At 34.4% G+C, this 22,289-nt stretch overlaps 3 protein-coding genes across 4 annotated transcripts; all 3 read left to right on the top strand.

Moving 5' to 3' along the window:
* Positions 1 to 5: 5 nt before the first annotated feature.
* LOC113766160 (probable xyloglucan galactosyltransferase GT14) lies at positions 6 to 1,457 on the top strand. The gene has a single exon (XM_027310379.1). It carries the CDS (start codon positions 6 to 8, stop codon positions 1,455 to 1,457), a length of 1,452 nt encoding a protein of 483 aa, XP_027166180.1.
* An 8,576-nt stretch (positions 1,458 to 10,033) lies between these two features.
* LOC113766970 (F-box/kelch-repeat protein At3g23880-like) lies at positions 10,034 to 16,562 on the top strand. Of its 2 annotated transcripts, none has more exons than XM_027311134.1 (2): positions 10,034 to 11,311; positions 16,397 to 16,562. In XM_027311134.1, the coding sequence occupies exon 1, from the start codon at positions 10,047 to 10,049 to the stop codon at positions 11,268 to 11,270; it is 1,224 nt and encodes a 407-aa protein (XP_027166935.1). In that variant the 5' UTR covers positions 10,034 to 10,046; the 3' UTR covers positions 11,271 to 11,311; positions 16,397 to 16,562. The 2 variants fall into 2 exon arrangements, with proteins under 2 accessions (XP_027166935.1, XP_027166936.1); XM_027311135.1 differs by having other exon boundaries at positions 16,394 to 16,562.
* Positions 16,563 to 21,052: 4,490 nt separating this feature from the next.
* Positions 21,053 to 22,189, top strand: LOC113766159 (F-box/kelch-repeat protein At3g23880-like). The gene is made up of 2 exons (XM_027310378.1): positions 21,053 to 21,171; positions 21,310 to 22,189. Exons 1-2 carry the CDS (start codon positions 21,053 to 21,055, stop codon positions 22,187 to 22,189), a joined length of 999 nt encoding a protein of 332 aa, XP_027166179.1.
* Positions 22,190 to 22,289: the final 100 nt, after the last annotated feature.

Here is a 22,289-nt window from a genome sequence, read left to right as displayed (position 1 = left end):
AAACTATGGGGAAATCAACAGTTGGTGGCAAGTCCAGAAACAAAGAGTTATTGTATGTTTTCATGACTTGGTTGGTGTTTTGTACTTTAATGCTTTCAGGCCATTATTCATCCTTGATTGACCTGACAATGAGTTCCACTCCGTTTCCCATCTCTGGAAAATCCACTTTTTCCCTTCCAACTAAGAGTTTATTTCCCATCAGAAAAACCAAGGAAAATCTACCTGATGGTAAGAGAGATGGTGTACTCGATTCGTGCTCAGGTCGATATATTTATATCCATGATCTTCCTAGTAGATTCAATGTTGACATAATCAAGAACTGCAATTCCTCCCTGATAAAGTGGTTTGATATGTGCAAGTGTGTGATGAATGGTGGTTTCGGTCCTGCGGCCTCGAATTCCAGGGACATCCTGCAAGAACATAGTTGGTATGCAACAGATCAGTTCTCGCTAGAGGTTATTTTTCACAACAGAATGAAGAAATACCAATGCTTAACCAATGAATCATCGTTGGCATCTGCAATTTATGTGCCATTCTATGCAGGTCATGATGTTAGTCGGTATCTTTGGGAAAGTAACATATCCGCGAGAGATGCAGCTGGTGTTGATTTTTCTGACTGGATCAATAAGCAACCTGAATGGAAAACCATGTGGGGAAAAGACCATTTTTTTGTTGCAGGAAGGATAATTTGGGATTTCAGGAGAGAAACAAACAAGAGTTCGGGTTGGGGTAATAATCTAATGCTATTGTCTGAAGTAAAAAATATGACTGTCCTGACAATTGAATCAATTCCCTGGAGCCCTACTGACATTGCAATTCCATATCCTACTTATTTCCATCCAACCTGTCAAGAAGAGGTAGAAGCATGGCAGAAGAAGATCAAGCAGCAGAAAAGGCCATACCTTTATTCTTTTGTTGGTGCACCACGCCCTAATACGCAAGGTTCAATTCGGGGTAGGATTATCGAGCAATGCTTGGATTCGAGAGAGAAATGCAAGTTGTTGAATTGCAATATCAGTTCGAATGACTGCTATGATCCAGGTCGTGTGATGGAAATATTCCTGAACTCCAGATTCTGCTTGCAGCCTACGGGGGATTCGTACACTAGACGATCAACTTTTGACTCAATCTTAGGAGGCTGCATTCCTGTTTTCTTCAATCCGGGAGGTGCATATGGCCAATATGTATCATATTTGCCGAAGAATCACTCAGATTATTCGGTCTTCATTCCAGAGAGTGATATCAGAGAAGGCAAGACAAGCATAGAAGAGGTATTGCGAAAAAAATCAGAACAAGAAGTTGTAAAGATGCAGGAGGAGGTAATAAAACTGATCCCCAAGGTCATATATGTGGATCCAAGTTCTGGATTGAATACTTCTGAAGATGCATTTGACATATCAATCAAGAAAGTTCTTGAGAGAGTTAATACAACTAGAAGAGGCATGAAAACGGTTTAGAACTTCATATTCTCATTTTCAAGAAGAGTATAGTTTACTAACATTTTGTTTTTTTGGGGAAAGATGTTAATAGTTATTAATTTTATGCCAAAAAGAAAGGCAAATGCATTATTTTCATAAATAATTCGAAATATTGGGATTATTGGAGAACCAAAAGAATTTATTACTTTTTACAGCCTTTTTTTTTCTTTTCTGAGATTTCTTGATGAAGGTATTTGTTCATTACTATCATTAAATGGCATCGTCTGCATTTACTCTTATTTTAAGTTTTTTCTTTTCAGTTAGTGGGGAAGGGTTGGATTTAATAAGTAAGGTGAATAAAGGGGAATTTGAGTTTAGAACCTCTAATTCTTGGAGTTTCAAACTAATTTTTTATTTTATTTTGGTTTCTTTATATGTTAGTATAGTTATTTATTTGTTTATCTTTTTTCACCTTTAGATTTCCTAAACAATCTAATCTCAACATATAATAAATTGAGGATGAGTTGTGTTATAAAATATTGAATAGGGAACGGTCCCGTCTATACCCACAAAACAAAATAAAAAAGTTTCTTTTCCACCTCAGAAAAAAGGGGTGATCATTTAGTTGGTTTTCTTTTTTATTTTTTGGAAACCTTTTACATAATTATTAACACACTGTCATGGCAAAAACAAAATCCATAACAAACATAGAACGGATTCTAATATTTAATATGCAATGGCCAATATTTTAAGAAAAGGCTAATAGAATTGGGCATTTAGAGTAGGGCTGGCCATTTGTTCATGTTTGAACCGGAATCGGACTGAAACTAGCCCAACAATTTCTTGAATCGGAATTGGAATAAAATTTTGGAAATCGGAGTCGGAATCATAACCGTGACTAAAGATTTAGGTTTAGGTTTACCAAAATCTTGAATTGGAATAGGAATCAGCGATTTATAACCCGCTCAAACAACCTAAAAAAATATTTACTACTTAAATCTATTTGGTCGATTTAGAGTTTAATATTAATAGTTAGTATCTAATACCAGCAACTCCAATTCTAATCCAGCAACTCGTTGTCCTATTTTATTAGTAAGTCAATATCTCATAACTAATTTAAATTCAAAATCAATCTAATCTAATCAATAATGAGATTTTTTCCATAAAATTTGTATCATTGTATCATTTTCTCTTTTTGCTTGCACATGATAATACAATAGAATTTTTTCTTTTAACATTCATTGTCATATTTTCTAAGAATTAATTTTATAATAACAAGGGTTTAAGCATAACTAAAAGAATTGGAACCGTAATCAGAAGAAATCAAAATCGTAACCGAAATAGAATTGAGACCGAAACTGGAGGTTCAAGAACTGTAATCGTAATCGTCCCTATAACAAGGCTATACTTTTTAAAAAAAAAAAATTGGAGCCATCGATTTTTAAATTGAAACTGCACGATTTTGAAACTGTAGTCATGTCTAATTTAAAATGTTGTATCGATGTAGACCAAAATTACCATTGATAGTTATTGACACTTGACGCCTTTCTTACCCATCAGTTAAGCCCAACTTTGGGCCTAAGATGATATTCACATACAACTAGGGTTAAAAAAAAAAAAAAAACCTAGAAACCCTCACTCTAGGTGGGCTTGACATTGGTGACCACCATTGACCAGAACATACTTCCAAGACTCAGAACTATCATTTACAGAGGTCCTTAACTTTGGTCACCATTATAGACGAGGATAGGGGTTGGCATGGGTCACATACCCCATCCAATACACTATTTGACTGACCTAACTTACATCTTGCGAGTCAATCATTTTTTTATCTTTATCCGTCCTGCATATCAGATGATACCCGATTATCGGATACCTACTGAAAAAAGGTCGGGTCAATAGGACCTACTCATTATTTATCTTTTTTAAAAATGATTTATATTGATTTAATTTTATATTTTACATATTTATCTAAAATTTAATAAAGATTTTTTCTCCAAAAAAAAAGTCTCATGCCAAGAAACAAACATGCAAAAGAATACAAGGAAAAGGAAAAAAAATTAAAAGATTTCAAAATCAATGACATTTAAAATAGGTAGCACCTTTTTAAAAATATATATATTTTCCATATCAATTAAAATCTTTCCTAAAAGACATAAGATCATGATTTCTATAAATAAATCTTGTAAACAAACTATAGACTATAGTCTCTCATACTTGTAGTATAATTTGTTCAATGAAATTACTTAGTTAGAACTAAAAATATTATTTTGTAATATGTATATAAAAATAAATAAATAATATATATATAAATATATATATATATATATATATATATATATGGAACGGATCTGGGCGGGTGCCTGCCGGTACTCAATCTTATGATTCTAACCCACTCACAAGTAAATGGGTATCCGACTCTCTTTTGATTCGGTCAATTAATGCAGATTGGATACTCTATTTTTTGGATGGCCTACATATAAATGAGTATCCGACTAATCCGATCAATTAATACAAATTGGGTACCCTATTTTTCGAATTGGACAGGATTAGATATGGCGAATTTTCAAATTAACATGTATTTTTACTTACTCCTAGACTAGACATGCCTTCGAGACTTAATATAGTAGTTTACGGGGAATTTTATGGATCATTTATCAACACAATTCTCACATCGGTAATGCGATTCGAACACTATTGGAGGAACCACTGAAAATGACAAGCCACAAATAGTGGCTGGTGAGAGGCAAGAAAATAATGGTAGCCAAATTTGACAGTGACAAGCCACAAACAATGACAGTAGCCAAATTTGAACAGTGATTTTTGTGAAGAAATAATTGGCCCTTATTAATTGACCTAACTTGCGTTGGCTAAGACTTGTTTGTTATTTCCTGGAAGAAAAACTTTAAGTCCAAATTTAACCAACTAAGGCCTCCCGTGAACTCTTGGCCTGTTAGCCTCTTTCCTTTTAAACCCAACATTGGCCCCTGTTGCTGAATTCCTCTCCAGTTTCCTCTTCTAAGCAAAAAAACTTTTAATCTTCTAATACATCTTTTAACCTAGAGCAAAGAAACCAATAGAGATTCGTCCATCAGATGCTAATCATCTCTCCTGACAGTGACACTAATCTTGACAGTTCATTCTTTTTTTTTCTTGCCGCAACGATAATATTTCCATAATATACTCTATCCGATTTTAAAAGGAAAGGAAACCTAATCGATAAGAAACATCATCGAAGGAAACTATTAAAAATAACATGTCACAAATAGTGATCGATGAGAGGCAATATTTGAATTATTGATCTCTTACCCACGACCAGGACTTAAAATCTTGGTGGTGACCATTGACGGTTCATTTAACCACTCCAAAGTTATTCTTCCATCCTTAAACCAGGATTAATGAAGTGGATCTGTGCTTACCGTAGGAACGTCCTCAGAGATGGACATGTATACCGATGATTAATGCAGTGGACTTGTGAGGGAAATGAACATTGGAAGCCACACGCATGAATTAAGCGTAGAGACGAATTGGTTTCGGGAATAATTAATGTGCTAGAATTCTTTGAGAATCGAAATTTTTGTGAATTTTTGTAGAATTCTTTATAATTTGGAAAGACAACTTATATGGTCTATACAAAATTTTAAATGACTATTGATTTTTTAACTTTAGACAATATAAATATCACTGTAAGTTCATAAATTGGGCATTCTAATTTAATGTTTAAACAGCAGTTACATATTTAAGTTAGAATTACTAAAAGTACTAATACATATTTATGTTGGAATTACCTAAAAGAATGACTGCAGTAAATGTTATTTCTTTTCTGAATTTGATAGTAAGTTTTATTTGTTATATTTGATAAATTGTTTTCATTTTGTTGATACTGATTTGAAGGATTTCAAATATTATTTCTTTATTAACAATAATCATTTATAAGTGTGGTATTGTGTTAGTATGTTAAGTTTTGTTAATATTTTTGGAAATGTTACTCATTCATATATGCCTACATGATAAGTATGTAATTTCAAATTGTGCTAGTATTTTGGATGTTGTTAATATTTTGAAAATGTAACTAACTCATAATTGCATACATGGTAAGTATATAATTCAAAGATTGAAAGTTATTTATCTAATTAAAAATAAATCACAATATAAGAAAAAATGATGGGAAGTTGGGAGCTCTTTAAAGGGGTCTACACTAAAATTATAAATGATTTGTGTTATTAGTTTGTTATTATATTTTTTCCAACAAACGTAATAGTTTGTTATTACAGAGTCGTGGGAATTGTAATTAAATTTTATGTTATCAATCTGAAATTTTGTAGATGTGATCTAGATAAGTCTTGCATAAATTTGAAACTGTGAGTAAAGGTCAACTAAACATAGGAAGGATTTGGAAATAGTGGGAAGTTAGTTTGCGTACTGGTAACAAACAAAAGAATTTGAAATGGTTTGATTGTACCAAATTGTGGAGCCAATATGTGTGAATTAAAATAAATGTAAAATTCTAGGAAAAGGGATTCGGATTTTGGAGATGTGTGAAGGTTTCTAATAAAAAACCCTCCCTCTAATACATACATATATATATATATATATATATAAAGATAAGACAATAAGTAAAATTCTCTATTTGTATAACAGAATTGAAGGAAAAAATGTGTTATTTTGCATTTTTACGATATTCATGCATTGATGTTTATCAGCTTGTCAAACCATTTGTTTAAATTTATAAAATCTTATATACAAAAAATTTTACAAATGACAATTCATGCTATTTGTCATTTGATCTAAGGAAAACATTAAACTAAGTTGGAAAGAATTATTGATAAGTTGATTAAACTAAGCCTTTTCTACCTAAAAGAAATGTTAAAATAAAGATAGGTTTTTTGATAAGGTAATTTAAGAAAAAAAATTTCCCACCTAAAATATAGGGATTTAACATGTAAATTAAACAAACTATAATCATTAGATGACATTAATTGAAATTAATTTAAAAATAAAAATAATTCAAAATCCTTGAGAAACAACACACATTAAAGTATATATATGCTATTTGTCATTTGCAACTAAGGGAAACGTTAAAAGTAGTAAATATAGTAAATTTTACTTAGAAAAAAGCTTATTGATAAGTTGGTTTATTGATAAGCTTATTGATAGTAAAATAATTCCAGGTGGATAGTGAAATTATCTCAAATTATATTTTGCTTGCATCATAAACACATTTTCTAACCACTTTTTTATATTTCCAATCACTTTTTTATCTCACATCACAAAAAATGGTTCAGTAATTATTCCAAATAATAACCTATCCAAACAGACTAGTAAATTACTAGTATAATAGATTTCCTCGTATTTGTCCCATTAAAATCTTCACACGACTTTCATTTTAAAATTTTTTTTTTATGCTTTGGTCCAGACCGTTTCTCTCTCCACTACCGCTATTCTCCTGCATGTGAGCACAATTAATGTTCTTAACACGTGTCTCGCTCACATTGTGCTCCTACATTGGGCACCGTCAAAGCGTGCCTACCATAGACAGAATTGTCTGTGAACTGTGATAAATTACCAAAGGGAAAATGGCCATTTTCGTCTCTAAACTTTTTTCTAGAGTCGATTTAGTCCCTAACTTTTATTTTTGGCCAATTTAATACATAAACTTAATTTTCGAATCCAATTAAGGAATCCTGTGACGGCGCCACCACCTAAAAGTAATTTATCTCCTAATTTAATATTAAATAAGGGCATTTTTGGAAACTTTAAATTATCTCCTCTCCATTGTCAACCTCCGTCACCAGCCACCCACCTTCTCTTCCTCCTCTTATCCTTCTCTTTTCATCCACCTTTGAGTTTACATTATTGTAATTGAGAAAATACAAGAGGAAATCTGTAAATGCAAGCGAGTGGGTTCCCCAATATTCCAGCCCTCCATTTCTGAAGAACAAAAGTTGCACGATGTTTGAGGAATCTGTGTCAATCACTATACCTTCGATCTAGGCATCCATGAACAGTTGGTTTACTCCTGCTGTTCTCTTTGTTCTCCTCAATCTCATGATCGGTATCATTGCAATTACTTCGACTTTAGCTAGCCAGAAACTGCACCACAACCATCAGTACCAGCAAAACTCCCAAAATGATCTTCATCCTCAACAACCCAAGCTTGCTAGATCACCTTCTGTTCTCCCACGTTTGAGGTCCATAAATTTCTACCACTACAGATCCCATGATTCTAGTTCAATTGCAAACCATTTCAAAACCACCCCAGATTCAGACGCCCATTACGGTTTTAAATGAACCCATCAATCCCAAAACCTTGGAGAGTCTCACTCCCAGTACATTTTTGAACAAGCCCATCAACCACAAAACCTTGGAGAATCTCACTCCCAATACATTTTTGAACAAACCTGTCAAGAGCAGCCAGCGCTGTTCTTGTCTTGCTTCGGCATTCGGCATTCGGAAAGACTTGATTCGGAAAGACTTGATTTAGCATTCGGTATTCGGAAAGACTTGATACGGAAAGACTTGTCTTGCTTCGGCTTCGGCTTCGGCACATTCTTGTCTTGATTCGGCATTCGAAAAATTGTGATTCGGCACCTTCTTCTTGTCTTGCTTCTGCTGAAGCCTCTGTAGCAGACAAGCAATGAAAGACTAAGAAGGAATAACCCCACAACCACAGGCCAATCGGCTGGGAAAGGCGGCCAACAAAAGCAGCAGCAGCTTCCAGTCAAGAGGTCAGGTTGGGCCCAACACTAACTGCTATGCAGGGTGATCGCCGCTCTCTTGAACTGTGCATCCATTTGATGTTAGATGAAACTTGAAAGTACTTGATCTCCTTAGACATCACATCTTTGGAGGGTTAACGGGAAAGAGGGGTGGCTGAGAAAATTAGTCGACAAGAAAGGAAAGGAAGGAAGGGGAGGCGGTGGCAGTGGCAGTGGCAGCAAGGAGGAAGGAGGAAGGAGGCAGAGGAAGAATTAAGAAGTTAATTAAAAATATTAAAAATCCCTTCAAAAAGTTTTAAATTTAAAAATACCCCAAATACTAATAATTTTTTTAAGGATAATTTCATATATCTCCCCTGAAGTTTCTGACAGTCTCACTCTCCTCCCTTGTGGTTTCAAAAATATCACAAACCTCCCCTGTCAAAATTTAGGTCCTATTTCTTACATCATCTTGGCCAAAAAGACGTAAATACCCTCACAAGTCAGCTAATGTTTCGTGATTATCAGGACAAATACATTCCAACTCACGTAATTACTTTTTTTACGCTATATCTAATCTCCCTTTTACATGTATACATAGTCAAATAACTAACACCTAACATGATGTACATTTTTTTTAACACCTAACAATTCCAAATTTATGCATACCATTACACTACCTTTTATAGATATACACAGTCAAGTAACTAACATTTAACATAATGTATATATTTGTAAACTAATTGTACCTTTTAGATCACCCCGTATAAGGTGTTTATAGGCAAATTAATATTAGTGATTTAGATAAAATTACATACCCACTGTAGCTTGTAAGGAGATGCACAAGTGGGTTAAAGCACCAATAACCATTTCAAATGTATACATACCATTGCACTATGCATATTACTGCGATGACTAATTGCAATATGTATGTAAACAAATAACTGCATGTTCAACAATTTATATGCATCGTACTTGGTCGATAACACGGTGTACATTATTTCAACCAGATTGTACATTCACTAAGTATTTATATACATGCTACTTATTGAAATAAACTACCTCTCTATTAAATATTTAATGCACTCTCTTAAGCACTAATGGTTAATTTAATATGCAATTGAAACAAATAACCATCTAGTAAAAGTTTTTGATATAATATTATTGATGAATAACATATTGTACTTGAAATTATCCCTTTTTTCTAATTTATTTTTGATTTTTATTAGTTTTCATTATTTCACTAATCAGGGGCATTTCTGAAAACAAAATTCCCTCTCTTTCCTGAAAACACTTTTTTATGTTCACTTTTGACATCATAGACTGATTTTGTTATAAAATCCTAAATCTCAGGGGAGGTTTGTGATATTTTTGAAACCATAAGAGAGGAGAGTGAGACGGTCAGAAACCTCAGGAGAGGTTTTTGAAATTTTCCCATTTTTTTAATTTACTCAGTTTGATTACGCTTCATACCTGAAGTTCCAAAAATGCCTTTGTTTAATGTTAAATTAGGAGATAAATTGCTTTTAGGTGGTGGCTCGCTGCATAAGTTCTTAATTGGATTCGAAAATTAAGTTTATGTATTAAATTGGCCAAAAATAAAAGTTAGGGACTAAATCGACTCTGGAAAAAGGTTCAGGGACGAAAATGACCATTTTTCCGATCACCAAATCCAAGTCACAAAAGTTGTTGTCCTCCAAGAATTGTGGACACGTTAACATTGTTGTCAGATGTTCTTGCACCAGATTCAAGAGGTTGGACAATGCGGGACATTACACAGTGGGTAATAGGTTGAAAAAAATCTTCACGTTTCAGCATCTTATTGGCCAGTACTTGAGGTAATTCTTCCACAACCATAAAAACCCAAGAATTCACGCTTTTCACTTTTGCCGTTCATTTCACATAGTTCATTCAGTCCAATCTGCAGACTATGGAGAAACCCTCTTCATCTTCTACCTCAGAACCAGCAGCTCAACAAATCTCAGCCATTTTTCCTGATGAAGTCATCATTGAGATCCTTACATGGCTTCCAGTCAAGCCAATATTGAGGTTCAGGTGCGTGTCAAAGTGTTGGCTTTCCTTTATCTCTAGTCCACTGTTCATCAGGACCCACTTGTTAAAATCTGCTAACAAGAGTGACTATGATCAACATAGGCTCCTTTTACGTACTAGAGAGGAGTTGGCAGAGGATTTCGTTAGGTTCAAGCTCAAGAACTGTGATCTTTCACCTGTCTTGTGTAATGCACCCATTGTAGAGGCGACTAACCTGTCTGATTCTCTGGGCCGTGGCGGAGATGTAGAGCGTGTCGAGACTGATTTTAGGACGGATAATTTCCATGATGTGCAAATTGTTGGTTCTTCTAATGGGTTGATTTGTGTGACTGTATCTGGAGATGTTCTTTTGTGGAACCCATCCATTAGAAAATTCAAGAAATTACCCGATTTTGGTCCTAAACCAGATGATGATGATGATGGTTATTTTTATGTGTTTGGGTATGATGAGTACGATGATGATTACAAAGTATTTGGCATACTAACTGATGAAGATGGTGCTAGGGGTCTCATTGGGCAGACGTGTTTAGATGTGTATAGTCGCAATGCCGCTGTTTGGAGAAGGATTGAGGATTTTAATAGTGATATTTTCTATCATGGGTTCTGTTTGGTGAATGGGAAGCTTCATTGGAGCACATCTCCTAGATTTGGTCGATGGGGGAAAATACTTAGTCTTGATTTGGCGAATGAGACATATGGAGAGGTTGAACAGCCAAAATACGGGGAGGGAACTTTTGATTGGACTCTAGAAGTATTAGGTGGATGCCTTTCCATTGTCCGTTATTATCGAAGTAGTCGTGTGGAAGTTTGGATTTTGAAGGATTATGGTGTCAAGGAATCTTGGACTAAAGTGGTTTTGATTTCTAATTTTAGTGATCCTGGCTATTTGTGTAGCTGCAAACCAGTGTTCCAATCAAACGATGGTGAAATTCTGTTTTACTACTTATCAAACCTGCCAGGTTTGATGCTTTACAATCCAAAAAGTAATTCATTGATGCATCCTCATATTACTAAACTGGAAGTTCTTGTCGGAGTGAACATGTATGTTGAAAGCTTAGTTTTGCTTGATGACCATGATGGAGGAGAAAGGCGCAGACTGTGAATTGATAGAAGAGCTGGATGTTTTAGTCTGCTGCATTACTTGTAAGTGTTGATTGACCTTTTGTTCTTCGGTTAGGTAATATTCCTTCCTAACGGTCTATGCTATTTGTTCATGAATGAAGACCAATTCTGAAGATACTTGTAACATATTTACCTGGTGTTAAGTCAGTCTAAGTTTCAAATCAAATTTTAAATACTGAGAAGGAAATTACAAGAGATACAGTGTATTCAACTCTGCAGTTTAAAAACTTTGTATTATGCCTTGCTCTGCAATTCTTTTTTGAAACTAAATGAGAGACAATGCAACTGTTTTAACTTCTGGCCCTTGTTAGACCTGATATGGCTAGTCTAACCATCAATGAGTTTTTTTTTCTTTTTGTGGAAATTTTTTGTGGATGTAATATTGGTGGTGCTTAACATGTATCTGGTTACCGTTGTCTGAACATGCTGCGGTACAGGCTTAATTTCCTAATTTTCTGCATTGAAGGAAAATAAATTGGTAAGTATTCATAAATAGTGCATATAATAAAATTGATTCAAATTGAGAAAGTTTGGTTTTTCAGTTCATCTTTTGGTTTAGATCATTTAGACTGAAGTCGAAGAAACTTTGTTGTTGAGCAAAACAACAGAACTTAAACATGAGTATCTCTTGTTAATCAGCCGATACAAATTTGGATTTTTCATGACTTGTTTTACTTGTCAAAATAAGTGGCGGATTCAATAGCAATCTAGGAACGATATCCATAAGCACTGTTAACCAAAGAGTCGGGCACAAAATTTTTTTTTTGAAGCATCTTGTAAGTGTTCTGTGACTCCAACTTGCATTGTTTTGAAAGTACTCATCTCCCTCTTTTCTTGAATAAAACAAAAGAAAACAATGTGATGTCCTTAAAGATTCTGCATTACATATGAAAATGCATTGCATTGGACTTTTAAAGAGTGTCTCATGTAATTTCCATATGAGTGATGTCTCATAGCTTCTTATAAAGGGAAAATCGTCCAAAACATCCCTCACATTTTGTAAAATAACTTTTTTCGTCCCTCACTTTTAAAAGTGTAATTTTATATCCCTTACATATTCACATCGGACAAATTTAGTCCCTAACTAGGTTTCCGATCATTTTTTGATCAGAATCCATCATGTGCAAGGCACGTGATCATTTTTGAAGGGTAAATTTGTCAAATTATATTTTACATAATCTGATTTATAGTCCTCCACATTTTATAAAATAAATTTTTTCGTCCCTCACATTTTATAAAATGATTTTTTTCATCCCTCACATTTCACAAAATGAATTTCTTCATCCCTCACATTTCAAAAAATGAAATTTTCATTTCTCACTAATTATGTGTGTGAATACATTTTTTAAAACACATGTATATGTCTATTTGATTTTGCTTAATAATAATAGCATAAACACATATATGTAATTGGATCCAACTTGTGGCTATCTTCTCTTTTTGTATGATTATGACTAATATTTACCAATAGAACCTTAATTTGCATATTCTTATTGTATTTTGACCAAAAATAGCTTTATTGGGCAACTTGACAATGAATGCAAGATTATTTACTAGCTAATACCAGATGAAATCAAAAGATCACGTATAATATATGGTATTCGTATTGTTAAGTGAAATCAAATAAACACATACATATATTTATGCTATTCGTATTATTAAACAAAATCAAATAGGCATATACATGTGTTTAAACAAAATGTATTCACACACATTTTTTTTTTAGGATTTCCCTCACATACATAATTAGTGAGGGATGGAAATATTCATTTTTTGAAATGTGAGGGATGGAGAAATTCATTTTGTGAAATGTGAGGGATGAAAAAATCATTTTATAAAATGTGACGGACGAAAAAATTTATTTTATAAAATGTGGAGGACTATAGATCAGATTATGTAAAATATAATTTGACAAATTTACCCTTCAAAAATGATCACGTGCCTTGCACGTGATGGATTCCGACCGAAAAATGATCGGAAACCTAGTTAGGGACTAAATTTGACCGATGTGAATATGTGAGGGACATAAAATTATACTTTTAAAAGTGATGGACGAAAAAAGTCATTTTATAAAATGTGAGGGAAGTTTTGGACGATTTTCCCTCTTATAAATAACGAAATTCTAGGACTTGTTTTATATGACAAATTGTTAATCGAATTGTACTTGTTAGATGGTCATGTTTAGATTAGCTTCATTAATAAGTGAAAGCTATTAGCTTTTGTCGCTTCTCAATATGAAAGTGTTATATTGGTGGAGGAGTTGCAGAGGACACAGTCATTTAGTGCTAATTCAGGAATGATATTTGAAATATGATTTTGTCAAACATAATTGTAGATATAGGAAAATTAGAAAACATGGGTTTTTTGGTCACTTTGATCTTTGTGTTGGTCATACTTGATAAATGCAATTATACTCCTCATTTTTCAGATTGGATTGTCCTGAAATGTCAAAGCACTTAGGGCAGATGACTTAACTATAGAATTTTGAATAAACTATAGAAATGCTGAGAATGAGAAATAAATCATTTTGTGCTGACTCTGTCCTCCTAAGAATTTCTTTCCCCTCTTCATAAGTGTTCACATCAAGGCCATAGGTTCAGTTCTTGGTGCTTCTTCTCTGCATTTCTAGATAGACTCTTTGACTAATCAAACTCTAGTTGTTGCTTCATGTTGGTAGATTAATCAACCTAGAGATTGAAATCTTATGATCCTGATCATTCGTTGCAGCTCCTATTTTTCTATAGGCCACAGATAGTGGATGTGATCCACAAGGCACCCTTTAGGTTTCCTATATAATTTCTCCACTCCTGTTTAATGAGTTGTCAGAAAAGGACATTAATCTATGAAAAGACACTACTTTGATACCCTCGTGCCCTGTATGTAGTATCTAGCTCATCTACAGCATAATTGTGGATGAGATTGTCATCAGGAGAGCTTTTCCTAGGAGTCAATTTGTAACAATTTTACTTTTAAATTCTGCCATTATCGCAGAAAACTTAAGAAGATACTTCATGGGCGATTTTAGACGAGCGGTTTTTGTTTTGGTGATCATTTTCAGACTTAATGGAGACATTTGGTCTTATATCTGATTCTGCATGATATTGGCATAAACATAAAGTTTCAAAAATAGAAAGTGATGTAGAATGGATGACAGGTTGTCAGCCTGTGCAATAATAAAAACTTGCTCAAACTAAAAGTAATTTCTGTAAATAGTGGTGAGCAGGATCGTATCCTCAGGGACTGGGTATATTCGCTTCTTAAGAAATTCAAAGTAACACGGGGGGTGGTTTTATAGGAGTGACAACAATTAGATAACTTAAATAAGAAAATGAAAATGAATAACGAACTAGAGATTAAACCACAATTCACTGGACTCAGAGCAATAATAATTCAAGGCCTAAATCAATTAAAACAAGGAAACAATTAAAAATAAAATAAAGTAGGCAACTAAAAAGTCAAATGGCAATTCACTAAAATCGAGGTAATATTAATTAAAGAATCTAGCCAAGAAATAACTTCAGCAATGGTTCACCTAATTGATCATTGATGCAAAGGTAATTCCAATTATTTACTGATAAATAGGTTATAACTGCCAAACAAGCGATGACAGTTAACCCCTCCGTATTGTGTCGGTGATCAAGGTACGCCCGTTAATCACTGCTCTAATTGAAAAATAATCCTAGGTACGCCCGTAGAATTCAATTCCCCAATTGCCTTACGTATTAGAGGAGCCCTATTCTAACCAAATAACACACTACCAGGGTTATTTCAGATTAGCCCGCGTATCCTCCTGACACGAAGCTAATCGTGCCAGTTGTCACTATTTCAGGACAATTAAACAATTACGGATTTAATGTCTTAATTGACAATAGGTTACCAGATCAATTAATTATCCGGATCCAAGACAATCAATTAATTGAATAGCCATAAGCATAGCAATCAAGGAATATGCGAATACCAATAAATAAAAGGAAAAAATTAAATTAAATCGATCTCACAATTTTTAGGTAACCTAAAGCATCCCTCGTTTCTTGACTAGAACGAGGAAATTAGTACATATTTGATGAACTAAGCCCACGGGAAATTTCAGCAAAAGTCACGGCCTTAGTCTGCATTTCAGGAACCCGCAATTCGTCGAACAAGTAGAGGGCAAATGGAAGTCACAGGTAACAATTGAATTTCTTAATTGTTTCTAGCATCTGTAGCGCAGGGCCACTCAAAGGAAACAAGAAGGAAAAGTCAAAGAAAGCAATTCTCCATTGCTCCTGCCATGCGCAGGATTCAAAAATAAAGAAAGAAAAGTCAAAGCTCAAAGCTAACAAATGCTTTCTCCTGACATCCGTGAGTTTCCAAAGCTAAGAGTAAGTCCAAGGAAAAAGTCAAGCCTTTCTGCCAAGCTAAAGACGAAAACTAAGAATAAAGCCTGCTGCTTCATCCGAAGTCTACAAGGGAAAAAGGTCTGATCCCGAGCTGGAAAAAAGCCTTCCTTTTCCTTCTGCGCAATTCTTCTCTATATCGTAGTGCTCCTTGTGGCGGCTCCAGGGAAAAGAGCACTTCGACCAAAATGACCAAAGAGGGCTTGTGTCCCTTCTTCCAAAAAATACCCTCGCAAGCCTTCTATTTTATTCCTTACCCGATGATTGTCAAAATAGCAGTGTTTGTGATATTTTTTATCTACTCCCTGAAATAAGTGCAAATTACGGAAAGTGAGTAGAATCCAGCATTTAATTCACATCGAGTCAGGTAATAGGGAAAATTAACAATAAAATAAATAATAAAATTGCAACCTATCAATGGAAGTCATGTGAGCTATCCCTTTACTAGAATAAGTTTAAATTAATGATAACATTAAAGTTGGGAGACCACTCTAATCGTTGCTTCCATATCAAGTTCGTTGATTCATCAAGTGTCGGAGGATGGGGAAGTATGCTTGTATTATGAATTATGAAGATAGATTTGCTGCTGCACCTGTGTTTTTTGATTATTCTTCCCATGTGTATCGCAAGCCTCACCAGGTGTTTAATGTGTGTGCTATAAAGCTCAAGCCAGTGATGATCAACACAAGCCTGACAATCTTCTTGTTTCCTTATTGTCGTTTGGAAGCAGGACTATAGAGGAAATGTGCTGGTGCATCCAGAGTAGTGCATGTTCCCAGGAGAAATAGGAATGGGAGATTATAGGTAGTAAGAGCAGCCTTCCTTGGCTTTATTAATCTGAATGGAATATAGCCTCCAATTATGCAGCCACTGTCTTTTTGAGTAGAAGTTTTTGTACCTTTTATTTTTGAAAAAAAAGAAAGTAACATCATGGCCTATATGGAATTGACACAGCCTGTAATATTTGAACTCTGTAGTTTCTACTCTATTGCATCTAATATTCTTGGTTTTATTCTATTTGCTCTCATCATTTAATTATTGACTCCCAAACTTCTCAAAAGTAAAAGAAAAATTCTACTGTTTTTAGACTTTTATGAGGACTTAGATTAGAAGATTGGCCTTCTCTTTATCAATCCTATTGTAGAAATGAAAACTCAGATTTTATTGTTAGACATGATTAACTACTTCATAAGAACATAACAAGTAATCAAAACTCGATTGCCTTCATTTTTTTTTTTTTGGAAAAAGTATATTGCTCGAGGTTTTCAATCCAGGCACTAAGGTGTCACATTCGTTTGCCAGAAGTAGGTGATCCCTCTTATAGTTGTGTCTCATCATTCATACCTGTTTTTTTCAATTTTACTTTTTGAGAAAGAGAAAAATGCAATTTTAGTACTTAAACTTTGACACATGAGCGGTTTTAATCCCCAAATTTTGGACAAAAACAAATATATTACCCGATTTTTCAATTATTGAGCACATTTAGTATCCTTGCAGGATATTTCTCAAATTACTACTGAAAAAAATTACGTGATAGTCATATGTCAGGCAACTATAGTATAAAAAAATGTAAAATATTCTTTTGGCACTAAGTGTCACACAAAATATCCTTTTGATATTAAGTATTAAGTTTAAGGACTAATAATTTTATCAAGTAAAATATCTTTCTGACACTAAGTATTAAGTTTAAGAACTAATAAATTATCAAAATGATATTTACATTTTTTGGCAATTTTTTATTAATAATTACTGGACATGTGACTATCACGTGACTTTTTCAAGTAGCAATTTGAGAAAAAATCGTCAAGAGTACTAAATGTGCCCTAAAGTTGAAAGTTTAGATACCAAATTTGTTTTCATCCAAACTTTGGGGATTAAAACTGTTCATCTGTCAAAATTTGAATACCAAAATTGCATTTTTCTCTTTTGAGAAATGCTTGCGAAAGGTGAAGGCTTCTGTTTCATTTTTCACAGAATTAAGATTCGTAATTAATTGGGGGAACATGGAACAACATAAAATCAAGCAGGTGTAGAAGGATCTTTTGGAACTACAAATTTGCAGAAGGTTACCTTGATATGATAGCCCTCACTCACAACGTGCACTTTTATCGTTTACAAATCTGTACTCCTTTCTTAGTCATCACATTGAGGAAAGAAAAATAGGCAAGAATAAAAATGAAATGCCCTGTTTTAAACACAATTGTCTTTTATGGTCTTAAATTCTATTTCTTTTAGCGGCCGTTAAATTTCAACCACCAAAAAATTCAAGTTCATACAACTAACCACCCAAAAAAAAAAAAAAGATCAATAGTGAGAAGAACAACCGAAGTGTAACTTCACAGGTGAAAAAAGGAGGAGGTCAATATAAAGGTGCAAAACTTGTTTCTTTGAATACTTTAATCAGTTGCAGTAAACCCCTAAAAAAGAGTTGGATAGTTGCTATAGTATTGGGTTACCCCTGAAGGAGTCGTTTACTCACCTTTCAATTCTTTCTGCATGCCATCAAACCCTCAAGGACTACGGACTGATGATGATGAATCAATCAGAAAAAAACCCTCATCAGCATCTGAATAGCAAGAAAATCATTCACCAGATACCATTACCCTCTTCTTTTACTAGTTCAGAATCAGCAGCTGAAATCCCAGATATTCCTAATGAATTCATTATTGAAATACTCTAATGTCTTCCAATCAAATCTCTGTTGAGATTCAAGTGCATTTCAAAATCTTGGATTTCTTTAATTTATAGCCGGGATTTCATTAATACCTATCTGGCAAAATCTTCCAACAATGACGAGCACACTCATCATAGACTCACTTTTCGTACCATGGACTCGTCCCTGTCCAAGGGTTACTTTAGGTTCAAGCAGGTTTTACTGCACCATGCATTACATGCACAAATGACTGAAGCAACGGACATGGATAATTCCTTCGGACGCAATAAAGATTTCTTTGTGGAACCTAATCCTAGAATGTTGATATTGTTGGTTCTTGTAATGGTTTGGTTTGTGTAAATGCACATGGAGGAACTTTTTTGCGGAACCCATCCTTAAGAAAATCAAGAACGTTGCCAAGTTTCAATCCTAATTCCAAAGAAAACTGGGATTCACTTCATGGGTTTTGGTACGACGAGTCCAATGACGATAACAAAGATTCTTGGACTAAAGTGGCTTCAGTTCCTAAAATGGATGACCCTAACTATATTTTGGGCCGACCAATGTTCGTATTGAATGATGGTGAAATGTTGTGTCTCTATGGGAATGGCACAGGATTGGCATTTTACAATCCAAAACATAACTCAGTCATATATATTCAGATTACAAACTTGGATAGTATTTTGCAAGTGAAAACTTTTATTGAAAGCTTGGTTTTTCCTAATCCTGATAGAGTAGAAAGGTCCAGGGCATGAAATGTAAGAGAGCTCAATTTCATATTCTGCAGCATCACTATTAACTTGTAAGTCATGAATCTCCTACCGGTCTTGTCATTTTCTGCTACATAACTTGTAAGAGGTGATTATCCGCCTCTCTGCTTAAGTACATTGACTATTCATTCTTAACGGTTCTAAGTTATTTGTTGATTTATAAAGACCAAATGGAACATATTGGCAGTATAAATTGAACTTTTACTACTGAAGGGGAGTTTCTATTGGTTAAGTAGTCTATTCAGTTTTTCATGCTAAAGTTTAGGTCAACTGAAATACCATACTGATACAAAATTTTGCCATTGAGCTATGCAAAAAAGCATATGCTGATACTGGAACATCTTCAGAGAGGTTACATAGTGATATAATTTGGAGTAAAATCAACTATTAGACAGAAGTGAAAAAGAAAAATTGCATGTGCCTTTAGTCTCTCTTCTCCTAAGAATTTTTTGTTTTCCTCTCTTCCAAGTGTCTGCAGCAAGCCAGAGGCCTTATGCTGGAGATTTTCTTATCCTCATTTTCTGCATTTGTTGTCAAATTCCTGTAATTCTTTAAGAAATAAAATCTGTTCTGCAGGTGAGTTCACTTGTCTGCCTAGCAGAATAGATTGATGGAGAAAGCTGTTCTTGCAAATTCTTACTTACAATTGATATCAGGTCAAGAAAATTGGTTTAGTTTCCAGTTGTCCCTTCAAGTTGGATGTTGTTTACCATAAATCAGTTCTCAATTACAATGATTACCAGTTCTTTTTATCTCTTACCAAGTTATCTCAGTAGTAATTTTAGATGCTTCTTCATGTCTGGTATTAGATCAATGAGCAATATTTTATCTTTCTGCCTGCACAATGGAGATCTTTGTCGCTTTACTTGATTCTGCATGATGTTTGCCTTGTAACAATTGGCACAAGTTTTGGTTTTGAAAATGGTAAACTGATGTAGAATGAAATTGATACGAGCTATGTCTTGAATAGTACAAGTTGAGACCTTGAGATTGTCAGAGTTTGGAGGACTGCCAATTTGTTTAGTTCCTCAGAGATAAAGACCAGGTAGCACAATTGTACCATGTTCGAGGCTTTGCAGTTCCCCCCTGATTCTTGCATTAGTCATATCAGATCTGTCAAAATCTTCATCAAGTTTTATCAGTCTGCTATATTGAGAAGAATCAGAGTTGTGATGATTAACAAGGATCCTGACAAGTAACAAAATTCTAGGACTTCTTTTTATGTGCCTAAGATGTCAAATTTACTAGTTTGATGGTCATATTTAGATCAGCTATTGATTTGTGAAATTAAGTGGCGTTAGTTTATTACCTTTCAATACATAAATCTTTTTATTGATGGAGGAGTTGTGAAGGACAGTATCATTCAGTGCTAATTCAGGAATGAATATGTTAAATATGATTTTCTCAAACATCATGTGTTGATTTGTGAAATTAAGTGGCATTTATTACCTCTCGATACATAAACCTTTTTATTGATGGAGGAGTTGTGAAGGACAGTATCATTTAGTGCTAATTCAGGAATGAATATGTTAAATATGACGATAAGTTAAAGGAATGAATATGTTAAATATGACTATCATTTAGTGCTAATTCAAACAACTATAAAGGAATATTCTGGCATACCTTTGATGCTATCTGTATCTAAACCAAACCAACAATCTATTTGGACGGTGTCCAAATGACAGTTAGTGATGATTAAAACTAATCAAATATTGCAGAAATCACAGTCAAACCTAGTTGAATTGCTTATGTTGTTTGAAATTTTTTGAAGTCTGTCGTCAATCAGAACAAGATGATAAGTTTGTCAAGATCTGGCCCAGAATTCCAAAGTTCAATACTAGCATAAAGTTGTAATATCTCTTTCTCCAAGACGTCAAGCTTCAAAAGTAACAGAATATGGAAGCCCAACCAGACGCAGAAACTGATTATCATCAGCCACACGAGAAAAAATTGCACCCCCCAAATGGATTGTCCATCTTCTTCTTCTGTTTCAGACCCAGCAGTGGAAATCCCAAACATCCCTGAAGAACTGATTATTGAAATCCTGTCAAGGCTTCCAGTCAAACCCCTGCTGAGATTCAGGTGTGTTTCAAAATCTTGGAATTCTTTAATCTCAAGCCCATCATTGATCAAAACCCATCGGACAAAATGTTCAAAGAACCATGATTATACTCACCATAGGCTCATTTTTCATACTTTCGAAAAGTGTCAAAATGACAGGCTTAAGTTTAACTTGAAGCTGTGTCCTCTCCATGCTGCAATATATCAGCATGATGATGATGCACCTGCCACTCAGGTAACCATCATGGGAGATGACTTTCTTGTTAATTCCCTGGGAAATAACCATGATTTTAACCGCGAAATAGTTATGGCAGATTTTGATGATGGTTACGACCACAAAGTATTTTTACTTGGTTCCTGCAATGGACTGTTTTGTGTTTATGTATTTGGAGACATTTTTCTATGGAATCCATCTATCAGGAAATCCAAGAAATTACCTGACTTCGGTCCTAAATCAGGGACTGCTGCTGCCATGTTATACGGTTTTGGATATGATGAGTCTAATGATGATTACAAAGTATATAGAATTTTGGGAAGTAATCAGACATGGGTGGATGCGTATAGCCAAAACACGAACTCTGGGAGAAGAATTGAGGATTTTAATGGTGTGTTGATTAATCAAGGGGTTTATTTTGTGAGTGGAAAGCTCCATTGGAGTGTAGGTGGTACAGGTGGGAAAATTGTTACTCTTGATTTGACGGATGGGATGTATGGAGAGGTGGAACAGCCAAAATATGGAGAGCATCATGTTGGTTGGAATTTGGAAGTGTTAGGAGGATGCCTTGCAGTATTTTATTATCATCAAAATGGCCATGTGGATCTTTGGATTATGCAGGAGTATGGTGTGAAAGAGTCTTGGACTAAAATGGTTCTGATGATTAATTATCCTTACTCTAGCTTTCAAATGTTCCAGAAGCCAGTTTTTCTACTTAAGGACGGTGAGATATTGTTTCAATTTGGAGATGGCTTAGTGCTTTACCATCCAAAGCGCAAGTCATGCACATATCCTCGTATTGCTAATGTGAAAGCTCTTTTGTAAGTGGATGTTTATGCTGAAAGCTTAGTATTGCTTAATGACCATGATGGAGTTGAAATTTCCTAAGCCAAGAACTGTAAGAAGAATTGAATATTATCGATTA

The sequence above is a fragment of the Coffea eugenioides genome, chromosome 3, assembly GCF_003713205.1.
Source record: "Coffea eugenioides isolate CCC68of chromosome 3, Ceug_1.0, whole genome shotgun sequence".
NCBI lineage: Eukaryota > Viridiplantae > Streptophyta > Magnoliopsida > Gentianales > Rubiaceae > Coffea > Coffea eugenioides.
Note: the sequence above shows the minus strand (reverse complement) of the source record. Positions and strands in the feature narration are given on the sequence as shown.